The 21078-nt window shown below is 53.9% G+C and overlaps 1 protein-coding gene across 2 annotated transcripts in view; it reads right to left on the reverse strand.

Annotated features, from left to right (window-relative positions):
* Nucleotides 1-18971, reverse strand: part of COL5A3 (collagen type V alpha 3 chain) — a 45712-nt gene extending 26741 nt beyond the window's left edge. Inside the window, exons 1-27 of one of the 2 annotated variants that reach the window (XM_052644146.1) lie at nt 18854-18971; nt 14914-15072; nt 14641-14830; nt 14409-14565; nt 12779-12883; nt 12300-12452; nt 9534-9647; nt 9282-9428; nt 7689-7736; nt 7575-7616; nt 7193-7255; nt 6615-6689; nt 6430-6513; nt 6002-6058; nt 5850-5903; nt 5244-5297; nt 4260-4313; nt 4124-4177; nt 3877-3930; nt 3256-3300; nt 3091-3144; nt 2862-2906; nt 1957-2010; nt 1779-1823; nt 604-657; nt 458-502; nt 267-320 (exon numbers count right to left, since the gene is read on the reverse strand). In XM_052644146.1, coding sequence (XP_052500106.1) covers nt 267-320; nt 458-502; nt 604-657; nt 1779-1823; nt 1957-2010; nt 2862-2906; nt 3091-3144; nt 3256-3300; nt 3877-3930; nt 4124-4177; nt 4260-4313; nt 5244-5297; nt 5850-5903; nt 6002-6058; nt 6430-6513; nt 6615-6689; nt 7193-7255; nt 7575-7616; nt 7689-7736; nt 9282-9428; nt 9534-9647; nt 12300-12452; nt 12779-12883; nt 14409-14565; nt 14641-14830; nt 14914-15072; nt 18854-18941 — 2148 coding nt within the window. In that variant the 5' untranslated portion in view covers nt 18942-18971. Of the gene's footprint in view, nt 1-266; nt 321-457; nt 503-603; nt 658-1778; nt 1824-1956; nt 2011-2861; nt 2907-3090; nt 3145-3255; nt 3301-3876; nt 3931-4123; nt 4178-4259; nt 4314-5243; nt 5298-5849; nt 5904-6001; nt 6059-6429; nt 6514-6614; nt 6690-7192; nt 7256-7574; nt 7617-7688; nt 7737-9281; nt 9429-9533; nt 9648-12299; nt 12453-12778; nt 12884-14408; nt 14566-14640; nt 14831-14913; nt 15076-18853 lie in introns of both variants that reach the window. The other variant, XM_052644145.1, reaches the window with a different exon arrangement.
* Nucleotides 18972-21078: the final 2107 nt, after the last annotated feature.

The raw sequence follows: 21078 nt of genomic DNA on the forward strand, positions 1-21078 counted from the left end.
ATGTATGTGCTTAACAGTGAAATGGGTTCAGCCTGTAATGGGTTTAACTAGTCTCAACTACAAGGTGACAACTATGCTGTAATGTTACCCTTTGGCTGTTCAGCTTCAAAGTAGCGCACACCCTACTGTATACGGTCAGTCCTACCGCACCTTGCCTGGCAGGCTGATTCCTCTCTCACACTCTTGCAGAAGTGTCTGATGGAGCCAGCTTCCCGAAGTCAGTGCTGATAAATCAGCCCTAACTGCAGGCCCCAAGCGTCACTTACCTTCACACCCCGAGGTCCCGGATAGCCCGGAGGGCCTGCTGACCCTGTTGGACCCTGAGATGGAGATAAGATCAATGTCAACCTGTTCTTCCCCCTCCGCGTTCCCAGTGCACTCATCTCTCTTCTCGTGAGACTCCTGGCCCTGCCTGCCAACCCCCATCCCCAGATCAGCCCCTCTTCAGGTCACTTACCTGGGCCCCTTTCTCTCCTGTTGGGCCCTCATGACCTGGGTGACCCTGGGAGAAAGACGTTCTGAGTTGTCAAAGACCTGATTTGCCATCCAAACTCCCAAGCCTCTCCCTTCTCCTTCCTCTTTCTCCCAGAATCTAGTTCTCACCGGAGGGCCTTCAGATCCTGGGAGGCCTGGAATTCCTGGGTTTCCAGGGGGACCCTGAAAGAAGATGAAAAGTAGGGAGAGATACAGGGTCTCAGAGCGTGGCATTCCACCAGGAACATCCCTGCTCAGACATGCAGCTACCTCAAGGTTAGAGAAAAAGCAGATTCTACTGGTCACGCAATCTATTCTCAGTAATTCCGAACTTGCTGTATGACCCTGGACAAGCCACCTCCCCTCTCTGTGCCTCAGAAAGCCTCTGCTTCTGGGAGAATTCAGGCAAGGGATATAAAAACAGTGTGAGAGACATGCTGGGATGGGGGACTCCTTCCTTTAGAAGCCCCTTCAACCCATAGTTCCACCAAAGACTGGTGGGTCATGGGGTGACCTCTCTATGTCCTGCAAACAGTTGATGAGTCCAGAGAGGGGATCCTGGCCAGTCAGCTAAGCCAGTCAGACTCTCTCCTGAAATTTTGAGGGAAGTGACACCTTGCCTCATAGAAACTACGATCAGATGGATTTGGGTAAAGAAACTGTTAGATTCTAAGGAGCTGGGGACTGAAATAGCAACAGCAGTACAAGATGAGTTGGAGTAAGAACAGACTCAGACGGTAAAGAATCTACCAGCAACGCGCGAGACATGGGTTCGATCTCTGGGTTGGGAAGGTCCCCTGGAGAAGAGAATGGCAACCCACTCCAGTATTCTTGCCTGGAGAATCTTGTGGACAGAGGCACCTAGTGGGCTACAGTCCATGGGGTCAGAAAGAATCAGACGTGACTGAGCGACTAACATTTTTGCTTTTTCAAGATGTATATAGAAAGAATCCTGTCCTTCAGGGGAGATGGAAACAGACTTGCAGAGGAACAAAGACGACACTGCAAGACCCCAGAGAAAAGGATTTCTTGGCCCATGAATCTTGGTAATACTATCTGGCTTCTGAGAGATTCCCCCGTGTCTTGATAACATCCCCCTGTACTCCAGACTTGGTGGAGGTCTCTTTCTCACAATCAGCCCTTCTCCAACAATGACACTTGGTTACTCTGAGCTTGTTAGGGACTGTCGCAATTGGTCACTATCCATGGCTTACAAAAGGGGCCCAATGGGAAGTTTTTCTTGCAGGCAGAGTTGGAGGAAGAAGACATGAAGGGGGAGGAGGGAAAGTAGAGCTGTCACTCACCTTCTCCCCAGGAGTGCCGATGGGCCCCTGGGGGCCAGGAATTCCCTGGAGATATTTTAAAAGAGAAAGAAGAAAAAGCTTTAGAAAGGGACAGTGAGTGCAGAAGTTGGAGGAGCTAGGAATGATCTATGACCTTCATGGACCACGCTCCCCCCATTATTGGAAAAATAGCTCAAACCTGGGACCCAGGATTTCCCTGCTGTCCTGGGGGGCCTGGTTCTCCTGGAGGACCCTGGGGAGAAAGTGAGGCTTCTGTGAAGCTGGAAAGGTTGTGGTGTTGAGGTGTCGGTGAAGCTGAAATGAGGGAAGGGGTCACGGGAGTGGGCAAGGATATGGGTGGCCATAGGGTCAGAGTGTCTGAAAGCATCAGGGGGACTTCCCTGGAGGCACCCTGGCTGGGAATCCACCAACCGATGCAGGGGGCATGGGTTCAATCCCCAGCCCAGGAGGATTCCACATGCCGCGGGGCAGCTGAGTCCATGCACCACAAGTACTAAGCCCGAACTCTATAGAGCCCACAAGCTCCCAACTACTGAAGCCCGTGGGCCTAGAGCCCATGCTTTGCAAAAAGAGAAGCCCGCACACCACAGTGAAGAGTGGCCCCGGCTTGCCACATCTAGAGAAAGCCTGTGCCCAGCAAGGAAAACCCAGTGCAAGCAAAACTTAAATTAATTCATGAATTTAAAAGAAAGCATCAGGTGGGGCTTCCCTGGTGCCTCAGTGGTAAAGAATCCACCTGCCCATGCAGGAGACACAGGTTGGATCCCTGATTTGGGAAGATCCCACATGGCAAGGAGCAACTAAGCCCATGCACCACAACTACAGAGCCTGCGCTCTAGAGCCTAGGAGCCGCAACTACGGAGTCCACGCGCTGCAACTACTGCAGCCCATGGACCTAGAGCTTATGCGCCTAGAGCCCGTCCACGCTCCACAACAAGAGAAGGCACTACAATGAGAAGTCTGTGCCCTGCAACTAGAGAGTAGCCCCCACATGCAACTAGGAAAAAAGCCCGTCCAGCAGCAAAGACTGAGTGTAGCCAAAGATAAAGAAAGCAAGCAAGCACCAGCTGTTGGAACACGTACCACATTTCCTTTGGCACCTGGAGCACCATCACTTCCAGTCACACCCTGGGGGAGGAGAGGGTGTGAGACCAGGGCAGACACACGTGCAGGAGCCTGCGTCTGAGACGCTGAGAGGCTCAGGGGGAACGGTGAGTGGGCAGAGAAGCCAGGCAGCAAGGAATGGACACGCAGAGGAGAGAACGGTGAGGAAAGGACAAACAGGGATGTTGAAAGACAGCGACGTTCTCACCGGGCGTCCCAGGGGTCCGGGGGAGCCTCTAGGGCCAATCAGTCCTCGGGGGCCCTGCAAGGAAGCGGGAGCTAATGTTATTCCAGCATCCCTGCTCTGAGGCCCGAGGAGGCCTGCCTCCCTCCTCTGTGTCAGACAAGCAGTCCAGGGGTCCCTCATACTCACCGGCTCCCCCGCCTGGCCAGTGGGCCCCGGAGGTCCCTCTGCTCCCTGTGGGAAAATGGCATCACTCGGGGAGGCAAGGGTATAATCTTCAGAGAATCACCTTCCCTCATCTGGGCAGCCCCTTCCAGGGCATCTCAGAGTCAGAACTTGCGGCAGACTCCAGCCAACCGGGTATATGTGATTTGAAATTCAGGCCCGTGACCCCAGTCCTGGACCTGCAGTCCGGGGCCTCACCTCTGAACTCTAGTTGTTCTCTAGTCTCTAAGTCAAGTCTGACTCTTTTGAGACCCCATGGTCTCCAGGCTCCCCTGTCCATGGGATTTCCCAGGCAAGAATACTGGAGTGGGTTGCCATTTCCTCCTCCAGGGGATCTTCCCCACCCAGGAATGGAACCCATGTCTCCTGCACTGGCAGGTGGATTCTTTACCGCTGAGCCATAGGGAAAGCCCGGTAACTCTAGCACTAACCCCCAGCTCTCCATCTGTCTTTCTGAGCCCCTGATGGGGCCTCCTGACTCTCCAGTGCAGACCTTCACCCCTCCCTCAGTCTCCTGAATGCTCTATTTCCCTCATTCTGGCTTTCTGGCTTCCAAACCACCCCCTAACTTGCTTCCAAACTTACCTTCCGCCCATCCTCTCCTGGGGGACCAGGTTTCCCCACATAACCAAAGTCACCCTGCAGTGGGGAACACAGAGGGCCATTCAGGGTCAAAAGATGAGGGTAGAGAGCAGCCCCCAAGGAAGGGAGATGGGGTGTGAGGGGTGAGCACTCAGACACAGGGATGGAGGCTCTGATACTGGGGATGGGGAGAGTGTCATGAATATATTGGGAGGGGCTTGGATGTGGGGGAGGGGCCTCAAACACTCACCCTTTGGCCCTTCTCACCAGGCAGCCCTGGCAGGCCATCAAAGCCCCGATCACCCTGCACAAAGAGACAGCATCTGAGCCCTGAATCCTCTACCCTGACGGTCCCTCCAAGTCCCAGTCCTGGCCACATCACCTACCTTAGGTCCCGTGGTGCCTGGGAGGCCCCGAGCCCCATCCGCTCCAGGGCGGCCCTGTGGGGGGTAGGGGTCACATAGTCGAGATGTCTACTGCCGTGTGTGGAGTACCTTCCTCCTGCAGTCCCCTGTGCTGGCAGTTTCTCTGTGTACTAATCGAAGCTCTCAAGTATATCTCAAACCCATCCATAGAGCCCTTTCTCTAGTCCAAGGTACCAGCATCACAAAAATGAAGAACCCTCATCTTCAGGGAATTCCCTGACAGTCCAGTGGCTGGGGCTCCATGCTTCCACTGCAAGGGGGCAAGGGTTCCATCTCTGGTTGGGGAACTAAGATCCCACATACCGAATGGCCAAAAAACAAAATAAAATTAAAAGAGGACTTCCTTTTTGGTCCAGTGGTTGAGAACTGGTTCCTGGTCCAGGAAGATCCAACATGCCATAGTGCAACTGAGCCTGTGCACAACTACCGAGCCTGGGCTCTGAGCCCATGAGCTACAACCACTGAAGCCCGTGGGCCCTGGAGCCTGTGCTCCACAATGAGAGAAGCACCCACAACGAGAAGCTTGTGCACCACAACTAGAGAGAAGCCCCCACTCACTGCAACTAGAGAAAGCCCTTCACAGCAGTGAAGACCCAGTACAGTCAAAAAAACTAAAAATAAATAAATTTTTTAAAAAGAGAAGAAAGAGTACACTTAAAAAAAAAAAAAGCCCCCATCTTCAGTCCCCATTAATCTCCTTGCTGTATGCTCCCCATGGAATGTTAATACTATCTGGAAATATCATTTTCCCCAATGTGCCAGTCTTTCCTTTTGCAAAACCCTCAGTGGACTGCCATTCCCTGTCCTCAGTGCACTGCCATTCCCTGTCCTCAGTGCTCTTATCCCACCAATGACGCCAGCAGACCCTGAGAGCACAGAGCCGAGGCTCGTGTTGGGTGCTGAGAGATGGCTAAGGGATGATCTGAAGAACTGCGAGTCACTCACCATCTTTCCTTCTCGGCCAGGGGGCCCATGAGGTCCCTGAAGCCCTCGGGGACCCTAGAAGAGAAAGAAAAGGAGGCAGAAAAAGAATAACAAAGAGTAAGGACTTAGTTTAAGTCATTCCCTGTTGTGTTCAGTCACTAAGTCATGTCTGACTCTTTGCAACCCCATGGACTGCACCACGCTAGGCTTCCTTGTCCTTCACTACCTTCTGAAGTTTACTCAAACTCATGTCCATCAAGTTTGTGATGTTATCCAACCATCTCATCCTCTGTTGCCCCTTTCTCCTCCTGCCTTCAATCTTTCCCAGCATCAGCGTCTTTTCTAATGAGCTGGTTCTTTGAATTAGGTGGCCAAGTTAGTGGAGCTTCAGCTTCAGGATCAGTCCTTCTAACAAATATTCAGGGTTGACTTCCTTTAGGATTGACTAGTTTGATCTCCTTGCTGTTCAAGGGACACTCCAGCACCACAATTTCAAACATCAAAAAGGCAGTAATTGCGAGCGTATCACCAGCCCTTTTGCCATTTTCCCCAACTCGCACTTTATCCTGTGGCCATGGGAGACATCCACCTTCCCATCCACCCTGCCCCTCACCCCACCAATCTCACCTGCAGCCCCATTTCTCCCATCTCTCCTTTCAGACCTGGATACCCAGGGAGGCCCTTGGAGGAAGAAAGATAGGGTGCTGCACTTAGAGGGAGTTTGAGTTAGAGTCATCTCCACGGATGCGTCCCCTCTTCCATGCAGCCTCCTTACTCACCATGGGACCTGGGCGTCCAGTGAGCCCCACCGGGCCAGGAGGGCCTTTCATAGAGAGCTAAAGAGACAGAGGGGAACAGAGCCTCAGGTCTTCTATATCCCCACAAAGTCATCGTCGAGAGTTAAATACCCACCTGTCTGCTGACTATTCACTGTCTCCCATCTTTGGCATTCTCTCAGTGTCCTCCCATTACCTCCCGACATGCATGCTCAATTGTATGCCACCTCATAGACAGTAGCCTGCCAGGCTCCTCTGTCCATGGAATTCTCCAGGCAAGAATATCCGAGTGGGTGACAATTCCCCTCTCCAGGGGATCTTCCCGACCCAGGGATCAAACCTACATCTCCTGAACTGCAGGCAGATTCTTTACCGCTGAGCCAGTGGGGAAGCCCCACCCTCCAACAGTCCCCATATTATCCTCCCCTCACCTGAGCTTGTTGCAGGACTGCCTGAGCCTGGGCCTGCTGGAAGGATACTGGGGGTCCTTTGTGAGAGCCTCTTGCAAACTGGAACTAGAGGGCAACTAGTAGTGAGGGTAACTTCTACAAGAGGTCCCCACTTCCTGGGTCAGGACTCCACTCCCCAAGGCCAGGCCAGCCTGTCTCCCTCTTACCGGTATCATGATCACAGTGCCTGGGAGTCCCCGGATCCCATCAATGCCAGGGATGCCTGGGAGGCCAGCAGGGCCCTGAGAGAGGAAGAGAGACACAGAGGGATGGAGATAGAGAGATGGAGCAAAAGATGGGGGAAGGAGGGGACAGAGAGAAACAGAGCGGGAGAGAGGGAGAGAGACAGGTGAAGGCAGAGAGATGGAGAGAGAGGGGCAGGGAGAGAGAAAATACGGAAGACAAGACAAACACAGAGAAATGGAGGGAGGGAGGGAAAAAGCGACGAAAAGTGAAAGAGAAACAGAAAGAGACAGATGAAAGAGGGGTGAGGAAACAGACATAGAGAGAAAGAGACAAGAAACACTCAGGGATAGAGACAGAAGGAGGAAAGCAGGGGATAGCCCCACCCCCAAGATGGCAGAGGAGCCAGATGGCAATTCACAAATGGGGAGAAAGAGGAGCAGGAGGGGATAGTGCCAGCCCCATGTGATGTCCCCAGCCCCAGCCACGCTCCCAGCTTCAGCTCCACAGCTTGAAATCTCCCTCCCCCCCAAAAGGTTACATGCCAGAGAGACTCTCTTACCGGTAGACCACGGTCTCCAGGGAATCCTGGGGGCCCAGGAGGGCCTGAGGGGCCAACCACCCCCTGTTGCAGACAGAGGAATAGAGGTCATGAGAAGTGCAAAGTCTGAGCCAAGCGGACTTGCGGCCCACCACTGACCGTGGCCCCGTGTTGACCTTCCTACTCCATTGCTGAGCCACTCCTGGCCCCTCAATGCTATGCTGATCCATATAAAGCTCCAGCTTTACATCTCAATCCACTTTTTCATTCATCTTTTGAGCCTCAAGTATCTAACAGTCTTTGAATGATCTGGCAACATTACACTCCAACTCCCCACCCCGGGAGATCAAACACCCCAACTGGAAGCAAAAGGCAAGAAGAGGGGAATGCAGTCATGACTCACTTGGGGTCCCGGGGCTCCTGGGGGTCCTTCAAACTGCTGTCCCTGGGGGAGAAAGGAGTGTGACCCCCATTCTTGCCCATACCCCTGCAACTCTACCCGCCCCAGACCCCTTACCTGTTCAACCACGGCTGGTTCTCCTTTTTCTCCTTTCTCCCCAGCACCCTGGGGCAGGGGGTGGAAAGAAAAGAGATGTGAGCCTGGAACTCAGACACAAAACTCTCAGCTAACTGACTTCACACTAAACACACACACATACACTCAAGCATACACAGAGTCCATTCTCTGAGCTGCTTCTGTTGTTTTTCCTTCAACCAATATGTTTCGAGCAGCTCAGCTTCCAGTTTTGAGCTGGCTGTGCTGCAGCAAGGTGAAGACCATGAACTCTGGGACATGATGTGGGACCTTAATCCTGGAACTGCCTCTCACTTATTCAACTTATTCAACTCCTGCAGACTCACCTGCAAAGTTCATGGGTCAAAGCCTACCCTATACATCCCATGGGAGGATGAAGAAGTTAAAACAATGCTTAGTACATCACAAGCACTCAGGCTAAGATGGTTAGGATTATTCACTTTCTTCCCTGTCCAACATCAAGGCTTGGTTGAATAGAAAGTGGTAACCTGGATGGGGGGGGGGGGGGGCGGTGGGGGGGCCTTCCCTATCTGTGGTATTTTTCTAGACAATCTCCTCCAATCCCTGGACTAAAGATAAAATCTCTCTGCTAATGAGTTCTAAGTCTTTATCTCCAGTCTAGACCACCCCTTGAGCTCCAGAATTTTCTAACCAATCACTTGCATGGACAACCGAATAAGGGTTGCCAATTTGTCACTGTTGTCTAGTCACTCAGTCAAGTACGACTCTCTGGGACCCCATGGACTGAAGCCCCCACCAGGCGCCTCTGTCCATGGGATTTTCCAGGCAAGAATATGAGAGAGGGTTGTCATTTCCTTCTCCAGGGGATCTTCCCAACCCAGTGATCGAATTAGCGTCTCCTGCACTGGCAGGCGGGTTCTTTACCACTGAGCCACCAGGCAAGCCCAGTTGCCAATTTAGCACATCCAAAATAAGATCACTGACCCTTTCCACCTGCTCCTCCCTCATTCCCCATCTTACTCAGTGGTGCCACCATGCATCTACCCAGTCATCTTAGCATCCTTCTTCACCTTCAGCAGCAAGAGCAAAATGGGGCATGGTTCAAATCAGTCCACTCCTGTCTATCCGCACCCCCACCCCTACCCTCCCCTCACCACCACCACTCTCATCCAGGTTACCACTTTCTATTTTGCATGTGTGTGTATATTAATTGCTCAGACATGTCCTACTCTTTGCGTCCCCGTGGACTGTAACAGGCCAGGCTCTTCTGTCCGCAGGATTCTCCTTTTGCATAGACCGCTAGTTTCCCTGGCTCCCCCTACAGTCCATAGGCTGTTCAGCACCAGAAAGAGCTTTGAAAACTCCCAAGTCATGTTTCCTCTCCAGGGGCTTCTCATCATGCCTAGACTAAAAGCCAAATGAATCACTCTACCCACAGAGCCATTCATTAGCACAATGCCTGTCACATTAGCACAGTATCTGTAGATAAATATTTGTCAACTGCACTGGGGTGGTGGGAAGGCATTCTAGGCCAGAGCAAAGAAAGCAAAAAAGAGGATGTGGCAAAGTGTGGCTCCAGGAAGGAGTCCCTGCACCTAAGCCACCCAGACTCACAGGAAAGATCTGGAATTCAGTATTCCATGACTGTTCTGCTGCCCGGAAGAGGGGGCCCATGGTGGGACCATCTTCTTCTTCATCTTCTCTGGCTAACTCAGTCTCCAGGGTCTCCAGTTCAATTCCATTGTCAGGGTCCAGGCCCTCCTGAGGACATTGGAACAGACCAAAGTTTGCCCCTGACCTCTTCATCATCTGCCACCGCCACCACCCCAGGACCTTCCCTTCCAGCGCAGTCCACTTCCCACCAACCTCTAGGATGGTGACATTGCTACCAAAGGTCACAGCTGTGGTGATGACCAAAGGCGTGGATGTCGGAGACAGAGGTGGTTCTGGTGTCTCTGTCTTGGGGATGTCAGTGGAGGTCTGGAGGAAGGACAGAGAGAGAGTATCAGGTCTGGGGCCAGGACAATCAAGGTGGAAGGGAGGGAACTTCCCTTGTGGTCCAGTGGCTAAGATTCTGCACTCACAATGCAGGGGGCCCAGATTCAATCCCTGGTCAGAGAACTAGATCCCACATGCTGCAACTAAGAAAGATCCCACATGCCCCAGCTAAGACAGTGAAAGTGTTAGTCACTCAACTGTGTCCAACTCTTTGCGATCCCATGGACTGTAGCCCGTCAGGCTCCCCTATCCATGGGATTCTCCAAGCAAGAATACTGGAGTGGTTTGACATTTCCTTCTCCAGGGGAACTTCCCAACCCAGGGATCAAACCTGGGTGTCCCACATTCTGGGCATATTCTTTACCCTCTGAGCCACCAGGGAAGCCCAAGACAAGGTGAAAAGGGAAGATACTTTAAAAAAAAAAAAAAAAAGCAAAAGGGAGGTGAAGGAAGAGACAGACCCTGTCTCTCAGAGCACTCAGTCCAGGGAGGGGGACAGAGGAGGATTCTCAGAAAACATCAGAGGGGTATAGGCCACCCGCAGGCCTGTGGAGGTGAAAGTGTACTGGCTGGATGAGGACAGCCAGCAGGGGGAGCCCACGTGTGTGGAGGACAGACGGGGCTGGCCAGGGCCGGGAGGCCCAGCAGGACTGGATCCAAAGCCCAGTGGTCAAGGTCAATGTCCAGCACTCAGGGCCAGACTCCCAGAAGCCTAGCTCATGTGTCCATTCCCAAGGCAGAGCTCAGCAGTCAGCCAGCCAGGCTGCAGTCAGAGGGGGAGTTCGAGCTCCTGCTGGCCCAGACGGCTGCAAAGGAACTGGGTCAGGGTGCAAAGCGGGTGGTGGGGGCCCAGGTGAAGGGTTGGCACTGAGGAAGGGGCTGAGGAAGGGTAGAATAGTCCTGGCATCTCTGTTCTAGGCTGAAGTGCTAACCTCTTTCTCCACACTGATGCTGAGAACAGATGTAATGCAACCAGTGACCCTCCAAACAAGGACCCCAACAAAGGGCACCTACCAGGGACACCTACACAGTGGCCCTGCCAACTGATGACCACCATCACTGGCCCCCAATTATTCCTACAGTCATGATCCATTGCATGCATGCATGCTAAGTCGCTTCAGTCGTATCCGACTCTTTCTGACCCCATGGACTATAGCCTGCCAGGCTCGCCTGTCCATGGGATCCTCCAAGCAAGAATACTGGAGCGGGTTGCCGTTTCCTCCTCCAGGGGACCCTCCCAACCCAGGGATCAAATCTGCATCTCCTGCCTTGGTAGGTGGGTTCTTTACCACTAGCTCCACCTGGGAAGCCCAATTTAGTGACCCTCCAATTAATAACCTGTGATCAGTGACCCCCATTAAGAATCCTAACCAATGACTAACCAAAACACCTCCTAATAATCTGTATCATTGATCTTCCACCAGGTATTCCTATAACCAGTCACCTATCACTGGCCCCCCAATTAATGACTTCCATCAATGACCCCAACCAATTACTCCTTCAGTCAGTGACCTCCCCAACCAATGACCCTCCACAAGAAGTACCAACCAGTGACCCCCTAACCAATGAATCCTCTTAGCCAGTGATCTTCCAACAACGAATACCCACAAGTGAACTCAACTAGTGCTCTCCAACCAATGACCCCCAGACGGTAATTTCATTAACCAATGACCCATCAATGACTTCCCAACTAATTGCCCATCAGGGACTCTCAAATTAACTATGTCATCCATGATCCCCCCAAAATCACTCCCCAACTAGTGATTCCAACTGGTGACCGCACTAGTGCTTTCTAATCAATGGTTCCCCACTGGCGCCTTCCCCAATTAGTGATCCTCAACAATGACACTCCCCCACCATTAGACCTAAACTAGTGACACCAATAATACCAACAGTGGCCTCCATCAATGGCTTCCAAGAATGAACTCCAATTAGAAACCCCCAAACATCAACCTTAATAAATATCTCCTTACAGTAACCCATCTCAACCAGTAATCTCTATCAGGGAGTCCAAATAGTGTGCCCCTAATTGCCATTGTTGCTGTTCAGTCACCAAGTCACATCCAACTCTTTGGAATCCCATGGATGTTAGAAGACCAGGCAACTCCATCCTCCATTATCTCCTGGAGTTTGCTCAAATTCACATTCCATTGAGTCAGTGATGCTATCTAATCATCTCATCCTCTGCCATCCCCTTCTCCTATTGCCTTCAGTCTTTCCCACCATTAGGGTCTTTTCCAATGAGTCCCCCCCCCCCCCCCCCCAGTGAGTGACCCTTCACTGAATAACCCCAACCAGTCAACGCCAAACAATGATAAACCAACAAACCCATCACTGAACCTAGCCAGTGGCTCTTCTTAAAGAGCAGCCCTCACAAGAACCCTGCTAATAACAATGTACTCATCTGGGTTTGCCCCCTCCCTCCAGCACCCCCACCCCCAGAACTGGAGGTTGGGAGGAAGATATGAGAGAGCTCCTAAGACAGGATCAGCACCCCCTCCAACAGTGACTGGTCAGCCGAGAGAAGTCAAAAGTCAGGGATTGGAGACCAGAGGGGGAGACCCTGGATGAGGCAAAAGGGATCAGTGTGGATCAGAGGCCAGAAGCAGGGCAGTCAAAGGGCAGACCCCTTACCTGGTTGTCCAGGGGCCCAGGAGGCGGACTCGCAGCCACAGCGTCCTTGTGCTTCTTCTTCCTGCCCTTCCCCTTACGACCTCGCCCTTTCTTCTTCCCTTTTCCTTTCCCCTTCCGCCTAGGGGGAGGGGTTTCTGGCTCCCCCTGAGGGGCCTGGGGAGAGGATTCCAATCAGATCCAGAGTCCCTGAGTGGAAGCTCCATCACTCAGATCACTGGAGGTCATGCTGGCACATGGGCCACTGGCCCTGTGTTTTAAAGCCAGGGCTCACTCAGCACTGGGAACTGGGGTCAAGGTCAATATACAATCTGGGGCCAAGGGTCAGTTATGTGACTGGAAGTCAAAGTCACTCATGCCTAGGAATGGTTTGAGGGCGGGGGTCACTCAGCCCCATGGACAGGGCTCAGAATTCACTTATTCCTGAGACCTGGGGCCAGCGATGTCTGAGCCGGTGACTGCAGGACAAGCCCCATACTCACCCTGGTGACTGTTGGATCCAGGTCATCACAGCCAGGAAGGTACCGCTCACATGCCTGGAAGGCAGCCTGGGGATCTGGGCTTATCACCAGCTCCTGGACATCTCCCTGGGGAGAGAGTGGGGGGTGGCGAAGGGGTCCACAGGCTGACCCCAATTCCCATTCCAAGCATCAAGGTCTCACGTTTTTCCACTCAAATCACCACTACTAAGTATAAGGAAGGGATAGCCCCACCACAGCCCCAGAAATCCCTCTGCACCCCAAAACTGAGAGCAGGAAGATTCCATCAGGGTAATGCCAAACCACAAGCCACACCCCAAAAACGTCTGTCCCATCAGAGGCACATTTGTTCCTTTTTTCTCAGGCACATGGTGACACCTCCTGTGAGTCAGGTGCCCTTCAAGGTACCAGGGACAAGAAGGGAAACAGAAACTTTCCCAGTGGTCCACTGGTTAAAAATCTGCCAGTGCAGGGGACATGGGTTCGATCCCTAGTCCAAAAAGATGCCACGCGCTGCAGTGAAGCGAAATCCATGCATCACCACTACTAAAGCCCACGTGCCCTGGAGCCCGTGTTCCCCAACAAGGAAAGTCACCACAAGGGAAAGCCCACGCACTACAACCGGAGAGTAGCCACAGCAGCAACGAAGACCCAGCACAGCTGTAACAATAGACATTTTCTCTTTTAGAAAAAGAAGGAAATCAGATGATGAGTTCCCTGGATTTTTATGACACGCACGACAATCACTTCATTGAAAACACATCTGTCACAGAGCCTCATGACACCTTGCCCTGCTGGCAACACACACCATCACAACAGCCAGTGTGGTCACGCATCACAGTCTTATTCTCCCACCATAAGCCAAGTAGGTGTGTGCATGCTAAGTCGCTTCAGTCGTGTCCAACTCTTTGTGACCCCATGGACTATAGCCCGATAAGCTCTTCTGTCCATGGGATTCTCCAAGCAAAGATACTGGAGTGGGTTGCCATTTCCTCCTCCAGGGGATCTTCTCGACCCAGGGGTCAAACCCATGTTTCTCTTGTCTCCTGCATTGCCAGGCAGGTTCTTTACTACGAGTGCCACCTGGGAAGCCTAAGCCTAGTATGCACCATCACAAATGATTGATTCGTGATTCTACAGTCTCACAGCACACACCAAAGATGCATTAGAAAGGGCTCCCTTCTCTCAGCTTCCTGGTGCTGAATTGAAGCTGGATACTTCCCTTCTCCAATCTCTTCTCCGGATTCAGGCTGCAGACAAAACTTCCTTCAGCCCTCTGCCTCAGTTTCCCCATCACTGAAGTGAAGTGAAGTGAAAGTCACTCAGTCGTATCTGACTCTTTGCAATCCCATGCCCTATACAGTCCATGGAATTCTCCAGGCCAGAATACTGGAGTGGGCAGCCTTTTCTCCAGTGGATCTTCCTAACCCAGGGATAGAACCCAGGTCTCCCACATTGCAGGTGGATTCTTTACCAGCTGAGACACAAGGAAAGCCCAAGAATAGTGAAGTGGGTGGCCTATCCCCTCTTCAGCAGATCTTCCTGACCCAGGAATCGAACCAGGGTCTTCTGCATTGCAGGCGGATTCTTTACCAACTGAGCTATGAGCGAAGCCCAATCCCTGAAAGGCTACCTCAAAAGTCTCCTCGCCAAGGTCCTGGGTCCCCAGCACAGTGAGTCCCGCTGTACTGATGAATCGAGGTCCCTGAGCCAACACGGGGAGCTGAGGTTCACAATCAGCCACCAGGGTCACCATCCCACCATCCACACTGACTGCCACACGGTGCCACCTGCAAGAGCACAGTCTCAGAGGAGGGGTGCTCCTCACCCACCCTCCCAGAATCCCCCACCCTCCCCATATTCACCTGCCATCCGTGAGGTTGACCTGCTGGGGGAGGGGGCTGAAGGAGTCACCTAGGAGGTCCAGAGCTGGCCCCAAGGCCAAGCCCAGCTGCCGGACGCCGCCCTCATCATAGATGGACAGAAGGACAGAACGGTTGGTTGGCTGGCCCCGCAGGGTGATCAGGATGGAGAAGTTCTCAGGAAAGTGCCCATCTGGGAGGACAGAGGGAAGGGGGCAGTTCATGTTGTGACCCCAGCTCCCAGGATGACCCAGAGCCCCTCTGGCCCCGACTCACCTTGGAAGAGCTCCTGCGTGGGGACACCAAGTGTGCTGGTCTTGCCCACCCGGAATGCTCGGTCACCCTCCGGGGCCCTCTGGGGGCAGAGGCCGGGGCCCTCAGGGATCCCAGCCTGGCCCCCCCGCATGCCCAGCGCCTTCAGCACATCCACAGGATCTGCTAGAGAAAGAAGGTGGGTTGCGGGGCAGTTAGGACAAGCCCAGGATTCTGTGTGAGCAGCTCCAGTTTGGAGGACTCAGCATCCCCAACTATGTTTATGGGTCGGGGGAAGGAGCAGGCCTGGGACCTGTGATCCCCTCACCCCTCCACAGCTGTTCCGGCCTCATCAGCCTGTTGACTCCTGTTTTTTTCCCCTCGGTTTTTGGTGAGAAGAAAAAAAAAAAGCTGACCTAGTTCTGGGATGAATCAAAGCTTCCTGGCCTGAGCCCCAGAGCCAGGCGGTCCCCCTCTCCACACTCCCCCGCACCAGCTCCCTGGGGCTGCTTCCCAGGCCTGAAGCCCCCTTGCCAGGGGAAACCTGATTAGAGAGGAGGGGCTCCTTCTGTATGTTCTTCCCACCTCTTCCCTTGGCTCCACTCCCTCTGACCTCCTCCCTCTGACCACCCTCGTCCATGACTTCCTCTGACAGCCTTCACCCGTGACTTCCTCCCTCTGACCACCACCTCTCCTGGCTTCTCCCTCTGACCACCATCACCCAGGACTTCCTGTCTTTGACCACTGCCATGTTGGATCTCTTCCCTCTGAACACACTTTATCTGATCCCCACTGATTTCTGGCCATGCCCTCTGCCTGAGCCTGACCATCTCCTTCTGACTACCCCCTGACCTCTTTCCTCTGCCTATCCCAGTCTCTTTCAACCCATGACCTCCCCATTTTATCACCCTCTCTGACCTTCTCCTCTGACCACCTCTCCCTGATAACCTCCTGACTTCCTCCCTCTGACCCTCCCCCTCTCATCCCAGCAAAGAAAGAGACTGGTCCAATCAGATCTTAACCCAGGCTGTCCTACCAGCCCCACCCCGCGCAGCCTGGCCAGTGCTAAGTAGAACCACATGGCTTGGGCAAGGGTGGGCGGGGTCCTCCCCTGGGCCCAAAGCCCCTGCCTGATCCCCCTCCCCTCAGCAGACTGTCCCACTGACCCCCTGACCCAGCCTCTTGGCAGGAGCCAGATTCTGCCGAATCTGCCATGACCTCACCCTGGGGGCGGCTCGGCTGAGCTCACCATTGGGGAGCCAGGGTGAGGGGCCAGACTTGGGGGAGATCGGGGCTCAGATGTGGGCTTCCCATCTCCACTCCTCCAGGGTCAGATCCCGCGTTCACCAGACTACAGAACCCTGTTCTAGCCTCAGCTCTCTCTTGCCCCAAACTTCTGCTGTTTTTCCTTCTCTCCCCCTCCCTGCCTTCTCCGCATCCCACTCTCTGTGTCCAACTCTGAATCAGTCCCTCTCCCTCTCTCTTTTGCTAACTCACGCTCGCTCTCACTCGCTAGCTCTCTCTGTCTCTGCCTCTTGGTACTTCCCTGGTTCTCACATCTGTTTTTCTCTGCATGCCTCTCTCTATCTCTACGTGCAGATTACTCTCCCCATCTCTCTCTCTCTTTCTCTCTCTCTATCCATACCCACTCCCCAACAACTCTGCTGTTTCCACCAGCCCCATCTTTAATTGCCTGAATTGCCTGTTCTATGGCTGGGCTGTCATTAAGAGGTATTTGGGTTACAGCCCCCTGGGGCTAAGATCTGGACTCCCAGGCTCTCCTGACCACAAGGGTCACTCCTGGGTGGAATAATCAGCCCAGCTACCCTCTCTCCAGGCTGGAGCCCCGGGGAGGGCTGAGATTCATGATTCCACCCAGCGTGGCTCTCCCAGGCTCTCTTTTCACCCAGACTCAGAAGGATCTCCCCTGGACCAACTGCTCAATCACATTTTAAAAGCCTCCCCATCACCTAACCCAAATGTCTCCTACTTCAATCTGAGTTCCTTCTGTCAGGGCCTTTCAGAAACTAACTGCCCTTTCTTTTCATAGCTGGCTTGGTGACAAGGAAATACACAAGAGGCATTGAGTTCTGCCTGCAGGGCCAGGAGGTGGGGGTCTGTCAAGCACCCAGCTTGCCCTTCTCCCCACAGACTCTCCCCCGTGCTGGTTAGGACCCCAGGGAGATGCTGGGTGGGGTCTAGGATCTGGAGGGAGGCAGGCAGGGATCAGGCTGGGACAAGGCTGGGACCCCTCAGATGTGTAGGGGAGCTTATATATGAATGTGCAAATATGTGTACGTGCTATAATGTATGTGGGTGAGGCTGTGCAAGCATGTGTATGACTCTATACGATCCAGGGACTAGCTGAGCGTGTGCTTTGCGGTGTGTCTATGTCTGTGAGTATTCGGCCTATGATGGAGTGTTTAGGTGCAGTTCTTTACTTGTTCTGGCATCCCAGCAGTGAGTCAGAGGTTCTGCAGGTGATTCAGGGAAATCTGTGATTGTTATAGCTCAAACTTGAGCGAGATACAGGCGTGGGGTTATCTGTGAGATTGCGGCCAAGTCAGCAAGTGGGTGACTGGTTGAGAATATTTACTGCTTTGTGTAGATGCCAGTGGGAGAACGTGTGAGAGTTTGAAAGTGTAGGCGGGTAACAAAAGCTGTGGCCGTGTGGCGGATGGCTGATGGGGTGGCCTGGGCGTGGGCATCAGGTGTTTAACATTCTTGGTGTCCCAAGGGCCTTGTATTCGAAATGCATCCCTGAGTTCGCACGACTGTGTGGATGTGAGCATAGGAATGGGGCATAGGCTAATATGGGATCATCTGAGTGAGCAGGGACCTCTCTGAACTGCTGAGAAAATTGGAGGGGCCAGGGTGCTGGGGTGGGAGTGGGCTGCGTCTGAGTTCACCTTAGTGGAGGATTACCGGGAGGGCCTGACTTGGGGTATGTTAGACCAGGGAAGCCCCCTTAATCACACTTGAAGAACCACGACCTTCCCAAAGCCCTGGGGGCCCCCGACCCAGAACCCTGAGGGGAGGGGCGTGGCGTCCGGCCAGAACCGCACAGCTGGGCGTGCGTCAGCGCTGACTCATCCGTCCGGCGGCCCCCGGGACCCCCTGGGGGGCCCTGAGAAATTCCTCGGGAAAAACACCCGAGGCTTGCTCAGCTTGGGGTAGCAACTTCCACTCCCCCCACCACCCGGCCCGCACTCCGCCCCTCCCTTCCCTGAACCCCGCCCCGTCTCGCCCCTCCCCAGGGCCCTCCCGAGGCCCTGTCCATGGTGCTGATCCCGGCTCTGGGGAGCGCGGGGTGGGGGAGGGGGGCAGGGATGGGAGGGAAAGGAGGTGGGAGCGCGCTAACTGGGATCAAAGGAGGAAGAGGAAGAATAAGGTGAAGCCATTTGGGGAGCCGCCAAGGGAGCTCTGAATCCCAGGTCAACCCTCTCCCCTACAATCCCCGCCTACCATCCCCCTTAGAATGAGCCTCATGGGCAGTTATTTACCTGTGTATCCCCCAAGTCACAACCACAGCCCTCATAGCGTCACCCAGAGACACACAATCACACGCATAACACACGCGGTTATTTTTAAAAATCAGCTCCACACACAGACACACCCTCGCAATACAACTCAATCACAGATTCTCCCAGGGATTATCCCATCGCCCATATCCATACAATCGTCAACTCCCACTCCGAGCACACATATAATTTCACTCTAAATGCCCCCAAGCTCATGGCTGCGCACGCACACATACCTATAAATTGCATGCATTCCCATGCACACAGCACGGAACAGGGTCACAGGTTTCCATGCCCCCCCAAATTGTCACACCCGCAAACCGCCCAGAGTCGAACACTAGCGCCCCACGCAACGTGCACACCCGCATTTCCCACTCCGCGGCGTCTTTGGGAGCCTCGCTGGACCCTGCACTCCAGGTCCTATTTCCCCTCTCCCAGCTCACCGGCCTGCGTCCGGGGCAGAAGCTGCAGAGAGGCCAGGAGCAGGCAGAGGCCAGCCCGCGGCTGGCCCGGGCCCCGGCGACTCCCCATCCCGGCGGGGCCCACACTCAACGCGGGGGACTAGCCCGGGCGGCTGCGGGGCGCGGCGTCTCCTAGGGCTCGGTGCAGTCCCTCCGCGGCCGACTCCACTCGGGATCCGCAGGAGACTGCCCGAGACCCCGCCCTGGCCTCGCCCTGAGCTCCAGCGCCCGGCCAGGCGGAGCTCAAGGGAGGGGGGGCAGCTGACAGCTGGTGTGGGGAATTGGGAAAGTTTGTGCTGAGCGCTGATTGGCCAGCTAAGGGTGGAGCCCTGGGCCGGGAGCTGGGCCCTTTTTGCCCCACCCCACAGTAGCGGAGAGTGAAAGAGCCAGCTTAAAACTAAATATTATTTAAAAAACTAAGATCATGGCACTTGGCCCCGTGACTGCAGCCATGAAATCAGAAGACGACTGCTTCTTGGCAGGAAAGCAATGACAAACCTAGACAGGGTGGTGAAAAATAGAGACATTACTTTGCCGACAAAGGTCCGTACAGTCAAGGCTGTGGTCTTCCCAGTGGTCAGGTACAGTTGTGAGAGTGGACGGTAAAGAAGGCAGAATGCCAAGGAATTGATGCCTTCGAAATGTGGTGCTTTAGAAGACTCCTGAAACTCCCCTGGACAAGGAGATCAAACCTGTCAATCTTAGGGAAATCAACCCTTAATACTGGTTGGATGGACTGATGCTGAAACTGAAGCTCCAGTATCTGATGTGAACAGCCGGCTCATTGGAAAAGTCCCTGATACTGGGGAAGATTGAGGGCAGAAGAGTGTATCAGAGGATGAGATGTCTGAATGGCATCACCGATGCAATGGACATGAACTTGGGCAAACTTCAGGAGATGGTGAGGGACAGGGAAGCCTGGTGTACTTCAGTCCATGGGGTCGCAAAGAGTCGGATACAGCTGGCCGACTGAACAACAGCGGTGGTGGAGGAGGGTCACTCCCACCTAGCCTTAAATTCCAGGGTCCCAGACTTTTTCTCCAAACAGGCTCTGTCGAAGAGCTTAGTGGCTTCCAAACCTGCAACCTCCATCTAGGGCCTGGAATTAGAGGGTAGAGCTTTATACCAGATCCTTTGTCTCAGTCAGGCCCCTAAATGGGGTCCCAGTTCAGTTCAGTCGCTCAGTCATGTCCGACTCTTTGCAGCCCCAAGAATCACAGCACGCCTGGCCTCCCTGTCCCAGCCTGATGCTAAATCCTCACCCACCTGTCTGACCCCACAATAAGGTACCAGCCTTACCCCCTGCCTCCCCTGTGTGTGCTCAGCCATGCCTGACTCTTTGGAGACCTCATGGGCTATGGGCTGCCAGGCTTCTCTGTCCATGGAATTCTCCATGCAAGAATACGGAGTGGTTTGCCATTTCCTTCTCCAGGGGATCTTCCTGACCCAGGGTGAAACTTGGGTCTCCTGCATCAGAGGCAGATTCTTTGTTGTCTGAGCCACCAGAGAAACCCAAACTCTTAATCTTCAAATAAAGCCCCCCACCTCCATCCTCGACGCTCTTCTCCCAGACTCAGATCCCAGCGGGATGTCCCAGGCAAAACCCCCAATCGTTACACACTTCCCTATTAAATCAGGGAGTCTGGTCCTACCCTCAAGCAGGGCACTGCTGCAGGGAGGGGTGAACCCCTGTCATTCCTAGGGTGAGGCAGAACGCTCCCTTCACCCCACTGGGAACCCTCCCCCACCCCAGTGTGGGGAGGACCCAGGGGGTCAGGTTAGGCGGAGCTGTCTGTGCAGTTGAACAAGCGCAGACAGGCAGGATCTGAGAGAGCTTCCGCAGGGAGGAACCCAAGGGGCGTGTCCCGGGCCCTGAACTGCCCCGCCCCCAATGGGGAAGAGGGAGAAGCCTCCCTCCAGGCCTCTGACTCTTAGACAAAGAGACTTTGTGTCCCTGGGGAGGAGGGGGTGGGGACCCATCTGGCGTGAGGGGGAGGGGTGGCCTTGAGTGGGAGGAGGAGAGGGAATCTCCTCAAGTCACTTCTTCCTCTTCAGGGACACTGGAGACTAAGACTTCCCTAGCTGAAGACCCATAAAGTTCCTGCCCTGCCCTGTTTTGTTGGGAAGTTCTTCCTATAGACTAACCTCATCTTCTGCCATTTCTATGCCCTTTCTCTCTTTGAAAGGACCCTTCTGGGACCACATTC

Source organism: Budorcas taxicolor, chromosome 7, assembly GCF_023091745.1.
Source record: "Budorcas taxicolor isolate Tak-1 chromosome 7, Takin1.1, whole genome shotgun sequence".
Taxonomy (NCBI): Eukaryota; Metazoa; Chordata; class Mammalia; order Artiodactyla; family Bovidae; genus Budorcas; species Budorcas taxicolor.